The following is a 20,456-nucleotide window of genomic DNA, read 5'->3' as shown; positions in this document are numbered from 1 at the left end:
TCCCCTGCTCGTACCTCTCTGGTTTGGAAATGTGTTTTGCTTACTCATGTAACTCCTTCACCTACAGACTAAGGGGGGATTAACAGGGAGATATCTATGTCAAGTCAGAATCCAAAGCTCAGGGGTCATTGGTTCCCAAAGGTTTGGAAGGCCAGATAATTCTGGCATCCGAGCCAAAAAAATTAAAGGAGTCAGGATTAGTCTGACCAATTGTTTAAGCCATGTGGCTAAAATAATCTGCTGCTTAAATCCTGTGTTGTCAAATAGCTATGCTGACAACCCCGTAGATTCTATCTATGGTAAATATCCGCCTTTTCGATTCGCAGGCATTAAACGTATCTTAAACATAGGATGGTAGTTTGTAGAAGTGCTCTTCCTTTCTGCATCGGGGAGGTAGAGGGCTGTAAGATTTTTTTCCTCATCTTGAATAGTAGCCACGGTGCTTTCTAGGTCTCTAGTAATATACAGCTCCCTCCAGCCCTGGGAGTGTGTCTGGATAAGGTGCTTCCCCAGAATACCCATAGATGATGCTCCGTAATTCCTGAACACTGGCCTCGTGCTCCTCTTATCATCCGAGTACATAGCTCTTTTCTCCTCACAGCTTTGTAGCCTATAAGAACGTACTTCTAACACGCCTGTCTAATAGGCTACAAACAAGGGTAGGAGAATTTGAAAAAAACGGGAGGAAAGTACCCTCCCATGTCACAGAGAATCAAGACATTTTTTTCCAACTGAAATTAAACACCAACGCACAAAAAATTATAAAATGCTGCAAGCAGAATAGACTGTATTTGCCTAATATATATCGCTAAGGCCTGTATATGGACTCAGACACAGATTAGTAAGCCGTGTACTAGGGAATTATAGATTCCTGCAGGTGCGCGTGTAACTTGACTCCAAGTGGTATCTTCCAGGGAGATCCAGTGTCAAGTGTTAAGATGCTAATGATCCTTCGCTCAGCCACCATCCACAATCATTGCATTTGCTATTGCGAAACCTGGATGTACGTACTTGGATTATTTGAAACCTGGAGTAATCTGGATAGAAACCCTAGAGTTCTTAGGTTTCTAGCAATTTTCTTTTTATCACATTGCAGTCTTTTCTGCTTGTCACCTTTGTTCAAATGATAACCACTGACAAGTGCTAGGTATGAAGTAACACAGTTTCTTATACAAAATAAATCTGTTTTCCATCAATAGCATTATATTATTTGCTTATCCATACCTCACTTAAATCTCCCAGAGAATTTAAGATGGTATATAAAATTTTACATAAGGTGAAGTATTTCAAAATAAAACAACAACAACAACGAAGGTGAGATGAAGACAGGAGGAAGGAACTTATGAGAATTGCATGTAGCAAGTCTGTCTTTCCAGGAACGACCGTGAAAATCAGCAGATGCATATTTCTCAATATTCAGAAGACAAAGGCAAACCTGTTTCCCAGGAATAGCACTTTTGTCCCCGATTTTGAAAATGAAGCAATTTTGTTTTCACCCATCACGCCTCAAAAAGAGGACAATGTCACCATAAGCACCCTTAGATTTAAGATGGACTTTTGAGAGTTGCTCCTTAGAGAATCTCCCAAGGTCAGCCCAAACCAGAATGCTCACAATAGCTCAGGATAAGTAATTTTATGAGAGCCAAAACAATGGATCCATGGCTATAATTTGATGCAATCCTGCGATCATGCAATGTTAGATGTGTAAGCATCTATGGGAATAAATATATACAGTATATTTATTTATATTTATATTCAGGCACCAACTATGTATAGTGCTTCTCCCAGATTTGGGTAAATACTGAACAGCAATAAATCTGTTATCCTACTCTTTGAATAATAGATGTGGTGTAGATATAGGTTGTGGCTGTAGTTATTTGCTTTAATAGTTAGCCGACAGGCTCCTTTGAAATATGCCACGCTTTCCCACAACTCAAGCCTAAAGAGAAAAGGCCACTGGCTTCCTCTAGGGGTGCGTTGTGTGAGCGCCAGCAGGTTAAACTAAACTCTCATCAAGAAATAATTTGAGATCCACTTTAACACAGATGATTGAAGCCTTAGAGTTCTGGTATCACATAGGACAGGGTCACGTTTGTTTTAATCAGGATGAGAAATCTTTTTTGAAAAACTGAAAAATCTTTTCCTAAAAAAAAAAAAAAAAATCTCAGCAATACCCGGCAATACGTCAGTAACACCAACATAACTTCCAAAGGAAACATCCTTTGATTGCACAACCTCCACTCGGAATGGAATGAACTGGTGTGCTGCATGATACTGTCAACTATTTACACACTTGAGCGTTGGCATGCCGGTGCAATCGTAGACTTTTAAAACATGACTTTAATATTAGTTAAATTCTTACTAATATTAGTTAAATTTTTACTTTTCTCTGAAAGCTGTTAGAGAGCATGACCAGCAATTGTTTCAGGACGTTCCAATTTTCCAACAGTGCTTCTGCATCATCACGACATGTTTTATATAGGTGCAGGCTTATCTTATTTCTGAATGAGTTTGATTCCTACACAGAGACATAGAAATTACCATCCAGGGGATCCCTGGGTGGCGCAGCGGTTTAGCGCCTGCCCTTTGGCCCAGGGCGCGATCCTGGAGACCCAGAATCGAATCCCATGTCAGGCTCCCGGTGCATGGAGCCTGCTTCTCCCTCTGCCTATGTCTCTGCCTCTCTTTCTCTCTTTCTGTGTGACTATCATAAATAAATAAAAATTAAAAAAAAAAAGAAATTACCATCCATACTTTGACCTACTAGAAGTAGTCCGTATGGTTCATCAGAGTTTTTCTGGCCGATCAGATTTTAGAACGCTACTCAGAGGCATGAGCATCAATACCCCAGGGTAGTTAGTATATCATGATGTGGCAAAGAGAACTCAAAATAGCGTGTTTAGTATAAAAAATATTGACGAAGTACATTAAGGGGGAGAAAAAGCTTTCTCTTCATTTTCTTTGCAGCTTTGCCATGAAGTAAAGCTTCGGAGGAAAATCAACATGAATGAACGTGCTAAGATCCTCAGTCACGATCGTGAGAAAGTGATTCAAGATCAAGTGGTGGGATCTCCTCCAAACTACCCCAATTCAGGACGATGTGAATTTACACGGATGAATCACAGGGATGGTCTGGAAAGAGAAAATAAAACAGAGCACAGCTTACCCTGTGAAGGAAATCAAATGTGCAAGGAACAAAAAGCAACCAAAAAATCAAAAGTTGTGTTTACGGATCCTTTGGCCACAGATAACCAAAAAGAATGTGAGGTCTGCCCTGGTCTGAGGACTTCCGGGGAAGAGAGCAGGAGCAGTTCTGGGGCCCTCAACTCGGTAAGTAAGATTGTGGTTGGCCTAGAACTGTTTCTAAAGAAATATTTACATTTCCAAGTGCTAACCCGCTATTGCTTATATATATAAAGGCTCTTGAAGAACTTGCCAAAGTTAGTGAAGAATTATGCAGCTTTCAAGAGGAAATCCGAAAGCGGTCTAACCACAGAAGGTGGGCTGGTACATCTATGATTCTTTTATATCAGAAAGTCAAGAAAAATATTGTTTTCAGTGAATGAATCCAAACTGCCTCCTCGTTACACTTTGTTAGTGCGAATTAACGATGAGTCATTAAAAATCTGTTATCTTAGACAAGAGATAAAGGCTTTAATTGAGTTTTTCTCTGTTTACTAATTCTTAAACCAAATCTTCTCATTCTCTCCATGACTTGACTGTTAAGAATACTGTGCTCTCTTGGTGTTTGGTTAAGGTACACTGTCCAGTAGCTTCTTACGTACCTCCTTCTCACTGTGAGTGTTTGGCCAGTGGAAGAGTGCACAGCTGGGCTAATAAGTTAAATATATCTTAAGATTGGACAGTGTGGAGTTTTAATTAGAGATGGTCTACTGAAAAAAAATAGAGATGGTCTACTGAAGTTTTTTATACCTAAATGTCTCTTATTTCTCTGTATTTACTATGTATATATATAATGGAGGCGTACGCAATTGTCAGAACAATATACTGTAAATACGTAAATATGTAAATACACACATATACAATGAAATCTGAAAAACTCTGTTTCAGTTTAGAAGCACCTCTATAATTATAAAAGTAAGTTTTCACCAAAAATTTATTAAAAAATAAATTGGAATTCTCTGCAAGGTAAGTAAAGGTGGATGGTTCTAGGATCAACATTTATCTCCTAGTGAGGAAGTGTGTTCCTCTTGGGAATAGCAGCAGTGTGTACCTTATTTGTCTTTGGCTCTTAGAAAGCTCAGAAAGGGTTTTTATAATGACTTACAATAGATATTTTTATTCAACCATATTGTGTGCATAATTTTGCCCTCTACCTACCCATTTTGCTTTTGCCTACCATTCTGTGTTATTATTTATCTGCACTTGATTGTACCCTGTCTCGTAACATTTTGCAAGTTGAAAACCTATAAAGAGGATTTATACGTATCCAATATCCATATGATCAATTAACTTTAACTTGGGAATTTATATTGCTACTTTATTTAGGTTTTTTTTTTTTTATCGAGCTTAGGAAAGACCAATTTTCTTTTACAAATCGCACCTGGTGTAATGTTCTTTCTCCTCGCTACTCCATAAACTTTAGGAAAAAAAAAATGAAGACCTTTATTTAGCACGTAATTCAAATACGTTCCAATTTAACCTCCTGTCTCTTTCATCCTCCCCACTCTGCTTTGCGATCAGGCCCTACCAAAGGCCCTACTATTCCTCGCAGAGCCACACTATCTTTACTGTGGCTCACTTTGCCTCTATGCCCTTACCCAAAAAAATTCTTACTCTTGTCTCAAGCCCAAATGACACGTTCCGTTTGCAACCACGTTTCAGTGAACTTTTATTTGGATTTCTGTTGCGCTTCTTAGCTTAGGATGTCATTTCAAATTCAAGGGAAGGAACTGGAGCTCACATGACATAATGAATAGGAATTCGGTGGGTAGAGCAGAGGTAAGGAAATGGTAGGAGAGAAGCTGTGGAAATGAGAATGCCAGTAGCAGACACCCAGGAGACTGCGCTGTCCGGTCTGAGTGTAAGAGCCCATTTGGAACATCAGGGAAAGAGAGTTTGGGTCAGAGCAGGTGAGCTGTGAGTGCCACACTGAGAGGTAGGCTTTATCCTACAGTAAAAAAGGACTTGGAGGTTTTGACTTAGAGAAGTTACATGAAAATGCTGTTGGAGGAAGTTGGGAGTCCTGTTCTTATAGCAGAAGTTCATTGCCTAAGCGTGGTTTCTTTTGAGAACTCGTCCTAAATAAAACGATTGCTAATATACCGTGTTTTATAATTGTTTAGGATGAAGTCAGATTCTTTCCTGCAGGAAATGCCACGTGTAACGAACATGCCTCGCGGAGACCACATGATCAGCGATGGCCAGGGCATTCTTGCAATCAACTCGGAAAAGCAAACGCAGGAACACGGAAAGAATCTAAGCTGCACCGATGTACCCCTGAGCGGGGCTAGGAAAAAGGGTGAACTGGGTACGACCGATCTGCAGAGAAATGAAGCTCCACCGCTTCCTCCTCCGAGAAGCACATCCCGAAACTTTCCCAGCTCCTGTGCAGAACGAGCTCCTGGGAGTCTGAAGGGAGGTTTAGGCCGCAGCAGCCTGGTGGCCCCGGAGGGTCACGGTGGAAGGGGCCGTGGTCCTGACATCCTTCGGAGGCCCCGGGCGGCGCCTGGGCTGGGAGCAAATGAAGGGCAGGCCCTGCAAGGTGGCATCGTGTTTCCTTCTCTGGCGCCCAAAGCCAAGATAGAGGACAAGCCTGCATGTGAGGACCGTGTTGGGCTGGGCGGCTGGCGTGGTGGCGGTGGGGTCGCCGCACAGAATGGTCCCTCTGCATCCTGCTGTCCCGAGAGCTGGGAGGCGCTGGCCCCAGGTGGCCCGGCCGCCTCTCGCCCCGACGACCTTGGCTCCGCGGCCACCGAGGGCAGTGGCCCGCTTCGGGGTCTCCGCTGTGGCTTCAGGACCACCAGGAATGAGAAGCTGGCCGCCAAGACCGATGAATTTAACCGAATCGTGTTTAGAACGGATCGGAACTGCCGGGCAGCGCAGCCCCCGCCGAGCCACCGGCCACCCCCCGGGGGGCCCGGACCCACCGCCCCGGGGGCCGCGGGGGGTGACGAGGCGTCCGGGGGTCGGCCCGCCGGTGCCCAGGGGCCCGTGCCCGGGGCGCAGGTGCCCGACCGCCCCGGCCCCCGCCCCGGCCCCCGCCCCGGCCCCGGCCCCGGCCCCCGCCGCCCGCTGCTCCCGCGCGCCTGGGGGCCCCGCAGCCTGGCCGGCCGCCCGCGCTCCGCCGACCCCCGCTCCAACTACGGCGTCGTGGAAAGGCTGCTCCGAGGCCACGGGGCTGCCGCTCCGGCCGCCTCGCCGGGTCCCCAGGGCCTCCGGGAGGAGACGGAGGGAGACGGAGGCCACCCCACGGGCCGGTGGGCCGCAGGCGGCACTGAGGTCAGGGGCGGGACCACGGTAGGGCGGGGGCCGGGGATGCGGGGGGCGGGGGGGTAGGGGCCGGTGGGGGGAGATGCCTGGGCCGGGGATGCGGGGATGTGGAGGGGGATGCCTGGGGCGGGGATGCGGGGGGAGGGATGCCTGGGGCGGGAATGCCCGGGGGGGTAGAGGGATGCCGGGGGTGGGGGGGGGGGAGGATGCCAAGTGCGGGGATGCCCAGGGCGGGAATGCCCGGGGAGGGGGAGGGGGATGCCCGGGGGTAGGATGCTCAGGCGGAGATGCCTGGGGGAGCGGGGATGCCTGGCGAGGGTGATGCCCGGGGCGGGGATGCCCGGGGTGCGGATGCGGATGGGGGGGGGGGTGCCCGGGGCGGGGGTGCGGGGCAGGGATGAGGGGCGGGGGCGGGATGTAGATGCCAGGGGCGGGGATGCCTCAGACGGACGGGGAGGCGGGGGACAGGGATGCGGGGGATGCGGGGGTGGGGACGCGAGGATCCCTGGGGGGGATGCCCGGGGCGGGGATGCCCGGGGCGGGGATGCCTGGGGGGTCGGGGATGCCGGGGGTGGGGGGGGGGATTGGTGGGTTGCCCGGGCAGGGATGCCTGGAGGAACGGGGATGACGGGTGCGGGGATGCTTGGAGCCGGGATGCGGGCGGAGGGGCGGTGCCGGGTGTGGGGATGCCCGGGGGGGGAATGCCTCAGGGGGGGAATGCCTGGGGCGGGGATGCCCAGGGTGGGGATGCCCGGGGAGAGGATGCCTTGGCGGGGATGCCTGGGGGGCTGGGGGGGGCGAGGATGCCGGGGGGGTGGGGATGCGGACGGGGTGGGGGGTGCCGGGTGCGGGGATGCCCAGGGGGGAATACCTGGGGGGGGCGGGGATGCCTGGGGCGGGGGAAGCTGCGGGGATGCCTCGGCGGGGATGCCTGGGGGGGGGGGGCGGTGCCTGGGGCGGGGATGCCCGGGGTGGGGGGGAATGCCTGGGGTGGGGATTCCCAGGGCGGGGCTGCCTCGGGTGCAGCAGGTGCTCGGGCCCAGGCCAGCCCCGCGGGCCGCCGGCCAGGGGGATGAGGAGCACCTGCCCAAAGCCCTCGGAACTGCCGGCCGCCGCCCAGGGGCTAGCCCAGCGCCCTCCAGACGTTCTTAACTTCTTGACCCTTTATTTGTGATTAAGTATAGACCTTAGGACTCTAACACCCCATCAATTCTTAAAATCACCATCAAATTCTTAAAGTCTTCTTTTAAGACTGGGAATAGGACATGATAACTTTTTTAAGGATTCTGAAATGGGACGATGTAAATAAATGGACTCGGGAACTTCCAGGTCAGATGTCTGTTGTAAGTTTCTCTCTGGAAGAAAATGTTCCAAACAAACAAAAAACCATTCCAAATGAGCGTTATTGGTCTATAGCATCCTATTCTTTTGGTGCTTATACTTTTATTTTTTTAAGATTTTATTTATTTATCCATGAAAGACACAGAGAGAGAGGCAGAGACACAGGCAGAGGGAGAAGTAGGCCCCATGCAGGGAGCCAGACGTGGGACTTGATCCCAGGTCTCCAGGGTCAGGCCCTGGGCTGCAGGCGGCGCTAAACCCCTGAACCACCCTGGCTGCCCTGTTTTTAAAGAGTGTTGGAAACCTTAAAAATAACTTCTTGCACTTTTCAGTTGTTGGCTACGATTGGTTCAGTCATTCCTGGCATCTGATTCGTGTTCTTTCTCGTGGGGATTAGTCACACATATGTGACTGTAGGTCTAACACATCATAAAATAATGCCTCATAAAGTTCTCTTATTTGTGGAGCAGAAAGGCAGCACATGGGAATAAAATGATATTATAGCTTAAAATTTTTTAAGGCCATTCTTGTGTGAATTCTTAGCCTGAAAATTGCCCTCCCCAAAAGTAAGTATTCATTTTTTGTTGTTCTTTTTTTGGTCTGGTCTGTTTGCAAAAGAATACAATCTTCATTTGTTATAGGAGAAAAAGATGTCGAAGAGATTGATGTTTGCAATAAAGAACCACCCAATGATCCCTTTTAATGCATAATTTACAAAACGTTGCATGGTGACATATTATCACAATTAACTAATACGTCGAAAAATCCTACTGTTGCAAAATGCAGTGTGTATGCAGCATAGTTTTAAGCTGTGCGGGTTGCCTCCTTCTGATGTAAAAAAAAATATCGTGGCTTTCAAACCGCATAAAAATACCAGTTTTATCCATTTCACTAGAAACTTTGCCTTTTTGCACAGGGTACAAATAATTACCCTGGTTTTGTATTTTTCTGTATTTTAGTTGAGTCCATGAATACTTAGGAGGCCGTATCGCTTCAGATGGCAAGTGGAAACATGTATAAAATAACCAGCTAAATATTCATGAGCTACATTTTTGCTTTGTTTGGAGGTTTAGGAGGGGTCTTCTATTATAGATTCTTACGAATGGTTCTTCATCCTCTCCCCCACCATGCTCTGGGAGCAAACCTAAAAAAAAATAGATTCCAAAGAGAGAAAAAGAAATTGCAGGTTATTGTCATAGAGATAGAGGCCACCCTCACTACCCATCTCAGATGAAAGAGCACAGGCTTTGTAAAGAAGGGCAATAATAATAGTTGTATAAAACATGTCATGGAAACTTTTTAAATTTTTTTTTATTGCAAGAGTCTAAGAATATTTTTTTTTCCCAGTAAAATAGAAAGAAAGAAAAGAAAGAAGAAATGAAAGAAAAGTAAGTGACAGTAAGGAAAAGGTTTTAAGTCATCTGATGATGCCCAATATAGATAAGAATTCTCTATTTGCAATTACAACGAAGTTATATTTTTATTTTTATTTTTTCAGATATCATTTTATTTTATATATTTTTTTACAGTTGTTTTTATTGAAGTTATATTTTTAAATATTTCAATGATAATTTTGAAACTTTTGAGAAATAGTAGTTCTTGATGGGGAAAAAAGATAGCATCAGATCAATCATTTGGTGATCTGTGTGCCCTTTGCTAATGACCTCTGAAAGTGCCAATAGCTTGACATAAAGGAGCATGGTTTTGCCCATAAATTGTTATATTTTTGTTTTTAATAACGCTAAAACATCCTAATATCCCACTAAGAAACATCTATAGTTCCATCGCCAGTTATCTAACATAAACTTTGAATCCTGAACTTATAGTTAGTTGTAACAAGAGATCAGTTGTAAAAAAAAAAAAAAAAAAGGAAAAAAAGATCAGTTGTATTAAAATTTGGTAGTGGAAAGATCTACAAGATTATCAAGTGCAATATTCCTTATTAGAGTGAGTTGCTTTTGATTCAAGGCCACAAACATTAGACAATTACCTTCTTCAGTTATCCATGCTTTTATTTGCTTGTAAATATGCTAACACGTTAACCCTGTAGTTGGGATCCATAATACGTGAAGCCCATCATTGGTGCTTGTATAGTGAGACAGGTGTCTTCCTTTGTCTCTTAGGAATCCGTGGCAGTGAAATCTTCACATGGAAAAGGATTTTCCCGACCTGCTAGACCAGCAAATCGCCGTCTCCCATCCAGATGGGCCTCCAGATCTCCATCAGCACCCCCTGCCTTGCGGAGAACTGCCCCCAGCTATACCATCTCTCTACGATCAGCAGCATCGATGGTCTGAGTCTCTGGCCTGGATTGCTAGAGGACGAAAGTCCTAATCGCCAAACAGAGCATTCCGAGTGTTTACAGCCAATCCTGTCTCTTCTCTGTCTTTCGAGATCACTGGGACAATTTAAATCTTAACTTCCCATCAGTCTTCAGTGTTTTTAATCTATGGAATAATTACCTTCCCGTATTTTGAGTTCTTAGATCAGAATTTTTTAATGCCATCCTCATTAATTTGCCAATATGATTTAAGTTGAAACTGTACTATAATGTATATTCTAACTTTCTTGCAAGTGGCAGAAAGCAAGGTTATGTGCATGGCCAAGTGTTTGTAGATGCATGTGTTGAAATAGGAAGTATCCTAGTATGTATTTAGATAAGAAAAACGTTATGTGCTAGTGTTGACTTTGAAATTATAACATGTATACCTATGTATCTTTCTGTTTATTTAAAATTTTTGAAAATATACAGTACTATTTATATTTTGTATACCTTTTAATAGGTATCCACTTAAGGCATTTGAGGTACATATATTAACTAACCACTTTCTTGGCCCCAACTACATTGAAAAATAAGAATTATACACGTTAATAACATTTGGTAGATTTCTAAATACAACTCATAAATAGTTTCTTAACTGCTGTAAGGATGGACTAATACCATTGGTCTCCTTGTTTACTCTCTTAAATAAATAAAATTGTCACAGGTTTAATAGATCAGGCTTCTAAAGCAAACGTGAAATGTTCACAAAATTTTTTGTATATCATTCGGTAGTCTGTTATGGCTTTAACTGTGTATTTGATCCCCAGAGCCATATCACTTGACTGCCTTAGAAGCAACAGGACTTAAAAATCAACTTACTTTGTCAACTTCAGTAACAGATAACCCTTCCGGAGGATATGAAAAGAAATTCAGCTATGTTGAATTCTACTTTTTGTTCAATTATATAGCTTTTAGTTATTTGAAGTCATATTTAGAGGTAAGTCATTTGCTTTTTCTTTTAACTTTCCCCTAAAATTAGTAGGTAAAAAATTCACTTTTTTATTAAACGAGGAAGATTAGGAATGTATTTCATTGAGAGCCGAATTATATTTCCTCTAGTGTGCTACATAAAAAAAAAAAAAGAAAAGAAAAGCCTTAAACTAAACGTTGGCATCCATGAGTAGCATGAGGAACAGAAATGTGTATTTTGGCCACAATTCGCATACAGTAAACACTTAATATCTATGTTGAGAACTGAAGGAAGTATGAATGTTGAAGTGCTTGGAATTCCACGCAGAAGATCTTAGAAGCAGTTTTGCTCTCCACCATCTCTCTGTAAAACCAACTTTGTTATTAGATATAAATTCTATTTGAGCTTTTCTTTTATTGCTGGAAAGGTTAAAGTCTTGTAACCTATATATTCAAAGACCTTCTTATGATACATCCTAACAATTAAGAGAAGTTATTCCATTATACATCATGACTTGAGGTAAAGTAAATAATTTCCAAATCCCAGACTGCCTTAAAAGACTCAAGACTGTTGCATGGTGATGGACATATTCGTACTTTCCAATAAGGAGAGTTTGTAGGAATTGAGATTAATTAAACTTCTAGAATATGAGGTTGGAGCGAGCAGATGATAAGAAGGGGCTATAGATGCACTCTCTTTTGAAATAGTTTGAGAAGAATGAGTATAAACTCTTCTTTACATGTTTGGTAGAATTTCCCTGTGAAGTCATCTGATCCTGGACTTCTGTTTGTTGGGAGTTTTCTGGTTACTGATTCAATTTCTTTGCTGGTAATTGGTCTGTTCAAATTTCCCATTTCTTCCTGTTTCAGGCTTGGTAGGTTATATGTTTCTTGGAATTTATCCCTTTCTTCTACGTTGTCCAATTTGTTGACATCTAGTTTTTCATAATATTCTCGTGTAATTGTTTCTATGTCTATGGTGTTTTGATCCACTCTTTTCATTCTTGTTTCTTTCAGGAATATTCTTGTCCATAGGAAACCTATCAGAGAAAAGTAACCTAGACACCAAGAGATGGCACTTACATGCTTTGCATCTAGAAGGGACAAGGGGGGACCCAGGGAAGTGGTAGGCTGTGGCATGCAGTGATGGGCCCACTGGGAGGTGCTGCTATGTTATATTAGAGAGACTGCCCAAGAATTGGGCAACAGAGACCTGCTCCCCTCCATCACTGTATTGCAGGTAGTCTGCTGTGGCTCTGTGGTTCCTACCTTTAACTACAAGTCAAAATATTGAGAATCTCTTTTTAAAAAATTAGATTCCTGACCTCATCCCATAATTACTAAAGCAGAATTTCCAGGAGTGCAAAGGGGGATCTGGAGCCTTTAATTAAATAGTAACAACAGCAACAACAAAAAGAAAGCAAAATATTTGATGGTTAGAGATATTTGGAAGCAGTGAAATCAATAGATGCCCAAATAGATGGGTACCACTGGGTAGTCATGTTACTTCCCTGGGACTTGCTTTTGTTACCTGTAAAATAAAAGGGTTATATTATCGGGCATACAATTTTAAGTCACCTTTTCTATTACTATTTGAATGAAGCAGTGGGACACATTTTAACATCTTCCTATGTTGACTAAAATCATAGACTATTAGAGTTGGAAAAAAAACAGTATCTAGTCCAACTCCTTGATTGTAAAGATGAAAAAACTAAAACAAAGATTATTGAAATATTCTGTTTTCTCTTTTAAAGTATTTTATAATTTTTTATGGAAAAACCTATCAGGTAAATGGAAATTATCCTTCAAAAATATTTTTTTATGTATTGTGATTTTTAACTGGTAGTTTTTCTACTTTGGATGGGCATTTTCTTCCCAACCACACACCCTTCATTTTGCCGTCATTGCTGGATTCAAGACATTTGTAAACGTTTCAGAAATATTTGATTAGAAACACTTGTATTAATAGAAGTTTTGCTGAGCAGACTTTTTGGGGGAAAACTCTAATATCAAGTGAGGGGTCTGATCTCAGAAAGGAATAAGAACAAGGCAGAAAAAGTGCTTGAGTTTTTGTGCATGTGTGTGTGTGTGCGTGTGTGCTTGTGTGTGTGCGCACACAACCCTTGCACGAGTTCTCTATGTTGCCTTATCACCAAAGCCAAATATAAAAATAGAAGTTATGTTTGCATAATTCATTTATAAAAATGAACCTTAACTTTCATTTGTTTTTACATAGTGAAGATGGTTAGATATTATCATGCATGATTTACCTATTACAGAGAGGATTTAGCCAGATTTCCTGTCATCCTGAGAAAACATCTGGATCTAAAAAAAGACAATCTGCTTCCCTACAGAGATTTTTAAAATTATTTTTAGGCACATTTGCTGATGAACAACTACTTGATATTAAAATCTCCTTCAGGGATCCCTGGGTGGCGCAGCGGTTTAGCGCCTGCCTTTGGCCCAGGGCACGATCCTGGAGACCCGGGATCGAATCCCACGTCGGGCTCCCAGTGCATGGAGCCTGCTTCTCCCTCTGACTATATTGTCTCTGCCTCTCTCTCTCCCTGTGACTATCATAAATAAATAAAAAAAAATTTAAAAAAAAAAAAAAAAATAAATAAAATCTCCTTCAGTGATTGGAAGTTGTCAAATAAAATAGGTGTGGAAACACCTGCTGTGGCATGTGTGTACATTGAGAACATTTTGATTTTCCTCCTTTTCTATAGTGGTCTCCAGTAAAGCTGAAAGTTTTATAAAGTCTAAAATCAAATATGTCCACAGTTCGACCTGGCTTCTCCTAAAATAGCTCTAGGTAATAAAATCTAAAAGCCAAGCCTGCATGAATTCCTGCACCTGGCCCCACATCACCCCAAACAGCTCCTCACGCTGTGATAACCACTCTGCCCATTTAAACTGCTTATTGAATCTGATTAATTTGTGTTTGAAAAAAAGGTTACTCTTCTGAAATTTGCCTTTATATGTGACATTAGCTTAATTATGTTAGGTACATTCAGATTTCTATTATAGTATTACTTTGCTTCAAATTCTGCATGTTTCTTCTTAAGTAGCAAGTATCTTTATTGGAATGTACAGCTAGGACTTCTTTGTTTAATATAGTCCAGAATAGGCTCTTTCAAAAAATGGGCTTCATAAAGTAAAAAAATTAAAACAATAAAACCCCAAATAAACAAAAGTGGGGGGGGGCAGCTTTCAGGCAAGTGTCTACTCAACATTTTCTACTATAGGAATTTTTCTTATCATAAAGAATAATTTTAGTTCCAATGGGAAAAAAGACCAAAACACTTAAAATCTGAAACATATTGCAGTGACCTTTTGATTCCAACATGCATGACTGGCAAATTCTGAAAAAAGATTCTTCTTATATGAATCTATGATGGTATGTAGAAATGAGGGAAGAGTCTTGAATAGGAAGGACCACAAATGTCATACAGAACAATCTCATGGTAAGGGGAAAAAACTTGAAACTCAGAGAACTCTGTATGACTGCCAAGATCATAAGGATGGGCCCCACGTGGGCTCCCACACCAGAGTCCTGCTTCCCTCTATACCTACGCGCATCTATGACCTGATGGCTTGCAAAGCACACTTAGGTTCTTTGACTTGTTTACTTCTTCCAACAAACTTCAAGGCAGCCTTTGTGATTTCTAATTGCAAATGGAAAAATTAAATAACCAAGATAGTAAATATTTCTCAAGATAATACTGAGAAATAAAAAAAAAAAGATAATACTGAGAAATAAATAGGTGGTTCTTCAGACTCCTGGTAATTCAGGCTCTTTTCAAAAAAAAAAAAAATGGAAGAGGAAGCAAAGAGTGAACAGTTCTTTTTCACGTACATGTTATGCACAACAATTAGGCTATTTATTTTTGCCTTTCCATCTTCTTACCCAAAGTTCATCATTCATGAATTCTATGGTTTCAGTGGTTTCAAAAGATACTATTAAAGAAGTCATGAAGAGGGCTCACTTTATCAAAGTATTTTTCATTTTTTGATGCCTATGCTCTGATATTGTATAAAATCTCTACATGGGCCAAAATGTTGAAGGTAAACTAATAAGTACCCGAAGCAATCCTCATCTGTAGTACCAAATGAATCCTTATCTCCTCACCCTTCAAAAGAATTACAGGAAATCTCCACACTATATGGCTTAAATGTACTCCAGAATAAACCAGAACATTTCCCTTGGAGCTTGCAGTTATTTCCAACTTATAATCTTTCTCCAAAACAAGTTGTATCTGCCAATTTCTTTTTGAGGCTTTTTTCTCCAATTAAATTATTTACTTATGTAATTTTATAAAAATCATTAAACAAATTCAATCCAGCTGTTTGGGATCTGCAGATTTTTTTTTCTATATAATGTTCAGCCTCAAAATAATGCTAAATCATCTAACCTGAATTATATATATATTTATATATTTAATATTTGCACAAAATTTTGTTATAATTAACCCAGTTTTAAAACTCTCTGAATTAATGATATCTGGAGTGAAATAGTTAATGTCCAGTGAACGCCAGAGAACCTTTTACAAATATTTTTTTAAAACAAGTCACATGTTAGAGTAAAAGGGAGCAATGGTCTCTATATGTGAAAATTCAGGAGATAAATTATTGGGAATAAAGACTCTTCCAAAGAGATGCCAGGCAAGGAGAAAGGAGCTAAGTACATCACCTTTTTAAAAAGGAAGCTGGAGTTGGCATAGCCCAGGGAGCCAAAACTACATGAATTCATGACTTACTCAGCTCATCCAAAGCAAGCACTAGGTTTTCCTGAGCAAATGGGGCCTGGGGAGAGCCCAACATCAAAGACTCCAAGGTACACCATGCTCAGGATTCTGGCAAGTGGTCATCTTCAAGGAGATTCTTCAGAAGGCAGCTAAGGCCCGAAGCTGAGGCCAGGGCCAGGGTAGGAATGGAGTGACCAGGGAAGGAAATTGTCAAAAGCAAGATACTAGACCAAGAAGCCTTGTCCTGGGGACCAACGTGTGGGAAGGTTAAGAGATGCAGCTAGAGGTAGGGCAGGACATTTCCACTGGGAATAGGAACAGAGAGGTCTTCACCAGCACACCAAATCTTCCCCGAAGTTGGGAGCCGAGGAGACTTGGATAGCAAGCAAAGGACACATTAATGGCTAGTAGGCAACTATCACTGTAACCACCACAAAGCTGAAATAGATGGGGGTTCGGCACAGCTTGAGCTCTCGCCTGGAATATTTTGAGGAACTAGAGTTGAGAGGAGGCCACCAGAAAACCTGACTGTGAGTAATTTGAAAAGAGGTGGTGGCATGTGGATGGATATATTCCTTCTCCACGTCTGCTTTATTGTTTTCTTGTGACTGTATCATAGGAATCTAAAACCTTACCCAGACAGTCTCATAAAACAAGCCACCCATACCTTCCTATAACAGACCTTAAGAGCAAAATGAGGTATCCCAGAAATGGAAAGTGATGTTTTTCTCCAATAGTAATATAAAACAAGCACATAATCAAAGAGGAAGCCCATTTTTAAAACTTAGAAAATCACACAAAATTGTATGTATGATGTGGGCGAGCATAGGGAACACCCAAATTGCTGAGAATAGAATTTGGTCTCAAGGAAAAAGAAACACAATGTGATTACAATTAGAGGTAAAACCGAATCAGCTACTCCACGCTCTCTGAATGGAGAGGAAGTGGGCTGCACGGCGCCAAAGAAAAGAGAGCAAGAGAGCAAGCGTGTTTCATATTGTTCCACTGCCATCCAGTGGAAAAGGCCAGGGTCTGGAAAGATGAAATTCCTGACCTCGGCCTACTCTACGCTGTCTTGGGAGTGGTAGGCCCCCCGCAGACCCATCTGTAGCACAGATAGCCCTCAAGGTCACCCAGTCCCAGCAGCTCACTTTGCCCCCTTGCACCCAAACAGCCTTCGGATTCTCAAATTAACCACCTAGGTAATTCCAGAAGTAAAGGAGCAGCTAGGTCAGTGTTTCTTTGACTCCGTCAGAAAATACTCTAATAGAAAAAGAAATATGTTTCCCAAGGTCTGGGATGGTGTCTACAATTCTTGAATCTTGGGGATTTTAACTTTTGAACATTTTTCATCTCTTAAACAAGGATATTTTCTGCTTTATTCACTGATTGTGCCAAGCCCTTAGAAAAGTGTCCGCAAGTAGTAGGCTCAATAAATATTTGTTGAATAAATTAATGCAATTTTTTAAATGCCTTCATCATTTGCTATCAGGAAAAGCTAAAGATTTTCCTCTGTGCTTCCCTCTTTAATCACAGCTGGTAATGTATTTATTTCATAAAACTGAGGCAATCTGAATTCACATGAATAGAAATTTCTTGTCACACTGTCATCGTTTTTTGAGATCATGAGTCCATTTAAAAATGGGCATACAAATCAAAATCGTTTTTCTTATTTTTTTGCAAACATTAGAAGCATAATAAGGTAGGAAATGCTGGCTGGTGAAAATTTTAAGTATCTTTCAGCTGAAAAGTCAAGTGACTCACATCATAGGAAATAAGGTAAGAATGTCTTTTATTGTCTTAAGGGGAAAATAGTTGAAGGGCCTCTTTTTCTTTTCTTTCTTTCTTTCTTTTTTTTTTTTTTTTTTCTTTTGGAAAGGCAGAAAGACTGCCACATACAGCGTCTTATTTGGGTGTGTCTGGGATCTTGGAAGCTCGACTACCCTATGTTCTCCTACAGATGGACCTTGAGAGCTTGCTGGGAGGTTCAGAGCACGGCTACTCTCATACCCTGGACTGGGGGCAGGTCCCCCTCTGTAGTGCAAGCTCCTCCTCTTTGACAGAGCACCAGCTTCAGGAGAGACGCACAGGGAGAGGGAAGGGGGAAGGGGACACAGCCTAGGCAGCCAGATCAATACAACCAACCCTGGGCATCAGTACAGTGACAGATGTCACAGACAGATGGGCCTTACATCCTGAAGGGCCCCCTCGAAGAAAAAAAAAAATTACACGGGGTAACTTTTATCACACGTAATTGAATTAAGTTTCCAAAATTACATCCATAAAGTCAGCTCAGCACAGCTCGCACACTTTCCTTCTGCTGTCTTGTCACATCCAGCGAAAGCTTTCACAATTCCACTCCTACAAACAATTCACCCTTCGAGCGTTCTTGCTGAATAAGCCAACTCTGAGAACTACTGTTACCATTAGGCAAAACTGCAACTCATCGTTTTAACCCATTGTTATAGCGATTTTTAAATTCTCCGTTAAAAAAGAGTAATTTCACCAAATGGAAAATTCGATGAGCATTTTTCTCTGCCTAAATCAGCCCCTATGTATGTCAAAGAGCGAGTTTTCAAACTCATTTCCCATTTCCTTACAAATGTATCTCAAAAGATAAGCATCTGAATGATTACTCCTGCAGATTTACAAGGAAAGCCAGCATTGTTCGCCAGCTCGTTAATATGCAAGGAAAATCAAAAGGCCAACTCTTTGAGAAGGGATATTATTGATAGGCTGCCACAGGGCTGCTGGTTCATGCAAAATATGAAAGGGTGACTTTTCCCACCCATGTCAGCATCATGGATTTGTTTCCCTGTGTGCATCCATCAACAGGTCTTCCTCCACTCATTGAAAGCAATTCCCCGGGGAACCTGGGTGGCCTAGTTGGTGAGGTGGCCGACTCTTGAGTTTAGCTCAGATCATGACCCCAGGGGTGGTGAGATGGAGCCTCACCACACCCGCCATGGGGCTCCACGCTCAGCCCAGAATCTGCATGTCCATCCCCCTCCTCTTTCACCTTCCCTTCAGGCCTGTGAATGCTTCCAGGGGCATGTTCTCTTTCTCTCTCTCTCTCTCTCTCTCTCATCTCTCTCTTTATCTATCTCTCAAGTAAATAAATAAATAAGTCTTTTAAAAAAATTTTAAAAAGCAATTCTCATGTATCTTTTAAAAATTATTTTTACTGGCTTCTGTACTATAAATTATCCTTTTAAAAATTAGTGGACAAAAGCGAATAACTGATCCAATTGCTGAATTATTAGTGTCCATGCTTTCTAACTGAAGATAAAGAGCAAGGTCAGCATCCATCTCTCAACCAGTACATCCTAAGATACTCTTTTTTGCAGTGTTAGAATTATGGAGCACCAGTCAGTAGGAGTATCATCTTTTTCACCTCTTTTTAAGGTCCCAACAGATTTGACCATCGCCGCAACATAGAATTTCACCAAGTTCTTTTTTTTTCTTTAAATTGGCTTTAAATTGATCATCAAGCAATTTTGTCTTTTTAGCTGTCCTTTCCATACCTAGCCAATAGTGCTGTTTCCTTTGTTGGCACAACATTTTCTGGTTCTTTGAATAATTCACTGTTAATGTAACCGCCAAGAGAGCAATGATGGTTTATGCAATTATTCTCAGGGTTTTATCCACTGAAAGACACAAAGGATTAGACATGTGGCAGGGCTGCAATATTATAGCTCATGGTATAACGATGCCCCTAAGTGTATCCTACTATTTTGAGGTGACAGCTATCTACTTCCAGTCCAGTAGTGAAGAGAATGGTGTATGACCTTTCTTTACCACCAATTTCACTGGTCAGATTGACTGCTGACTCTTCGTTACCCAATATCCAGCTTGTGATCCAAATTTCCTGTATTAAATTAAATATTTCCCATTGCAAATATAATCTTAAAATCATTGTACTTTAGTATATCCGTGGAAAAAGTGGTAACATCATCCACACAAGCACAGACTTGTGGGGTACGTATGTGCTATCAGCAGAAAGTAGAACTAAAAGAAATCAAGCCCTGGTAAGTAAAATATATCATGAGAATAATTGTGAGAAATCCTTACTCTGTTTTGGAATCAATGACCTTCCCGGCTGGCAGCAGAGGTGTGGTGGTTTAATCTAAAGTTTAAAAACAAACGCTGATTGCTGCAACAACAAAACAATTTCAAAAAGAAAACAGCTGTGCAAGTCCCTGACGACACATGAAGAAATCCCATTTTTAAGCTACTCCTAGCAGCCAGTGCCCTGAGAACCCTTAGCACACTTCATTCCCTTAGTAGCACGTCCAGATTAATTTCTTAGAGTTGCAATATTGACAGCACTTTATTCCCTGCCCCCCAGCAGGGAGTTCCTGAAATTTTCAATCAACAATTGGGCATGACAAGGTTATGCTTTCTGGGGTTTACATAAAATCAACAAAATATCCACCAACCAAAAAAACGTAGATTTTTTTTTTTGAATTTTCATTCTGTTGGCAAGTAGAAAACAGTTTCTTATGCTTTTTAGTTTGAAATAATAAGAGACTCATGGGAAGTTGAGAAAAAAGAATGAATCCCATGCACCCTTTGCACAGTCCATCGTGGGTACATTGGTACTTGACTGTTTTAAAACCTGAATTTAAATGAATGTTTTAAAACAAAAATTCATTTGTGTGTGTGTATAATTCTATCCATTT

At 41.9% G+C, this 20,456-nt stretch overlaps 1 protein-coding gene across 1 annotated transcript in view; it reads left to right on the top strand.

The window, feature by feature from the left end:
- The window catches only part of KIAA0408 (KIAA0408 ortholog), a 30,611-nt gene extending 19,039 nt beyond the window's left edge, over positions 1 to 11,572 (top strand). Inside the window, exons 3-7 of the mRNA XM_072777639.1 lie at positions 2,968 to 3,330; positions 3,420 to 3,499; positions 5,307 to 6,204; positions 6,238 to 6,462; positions 9,918 to 11,572. Coding sequence (XP_072633740.1) covers positions 2,968 to 3,330; positions 3,420 to 3,499; positions 5,307 to 6,204; positions 6,238 to 6,462; positions 9,918 to 10,091 — 1,740 coding nt within the window. The 3' untranslated portion in view covers positions 10,092 to 11,572. The remainder of the gene's footprint in view (positions 1 to 2,967; positions 3,331 to 3,419; positions 3,500 to 5,306; positions 6,205 to 6,237; positions 6,463 to 9,917) is intronic.
- Positions 11,573 to 20,456: the final 8,884 nt, after the last annotated feature.

Source organism: Canis lupus, chromosome 1, assembly GCF_048164855.1.
Source record: "Canis lupus baileyi chromosome 1, mCanLup2.hap1, whole genome shotgun sequence".
In the NCBI taxonomy this organism is placed as follows: domain Eukaryota; kingdom Metazoa; phylum Chordata; class Mammalia; order Carnivora; family Canidae; genus Canis; species Canis lupus.
Note: the sequence above shows the minus strand (reverse complement) of the source record. Positions and strands in the feature narration are given on the sequence as shown.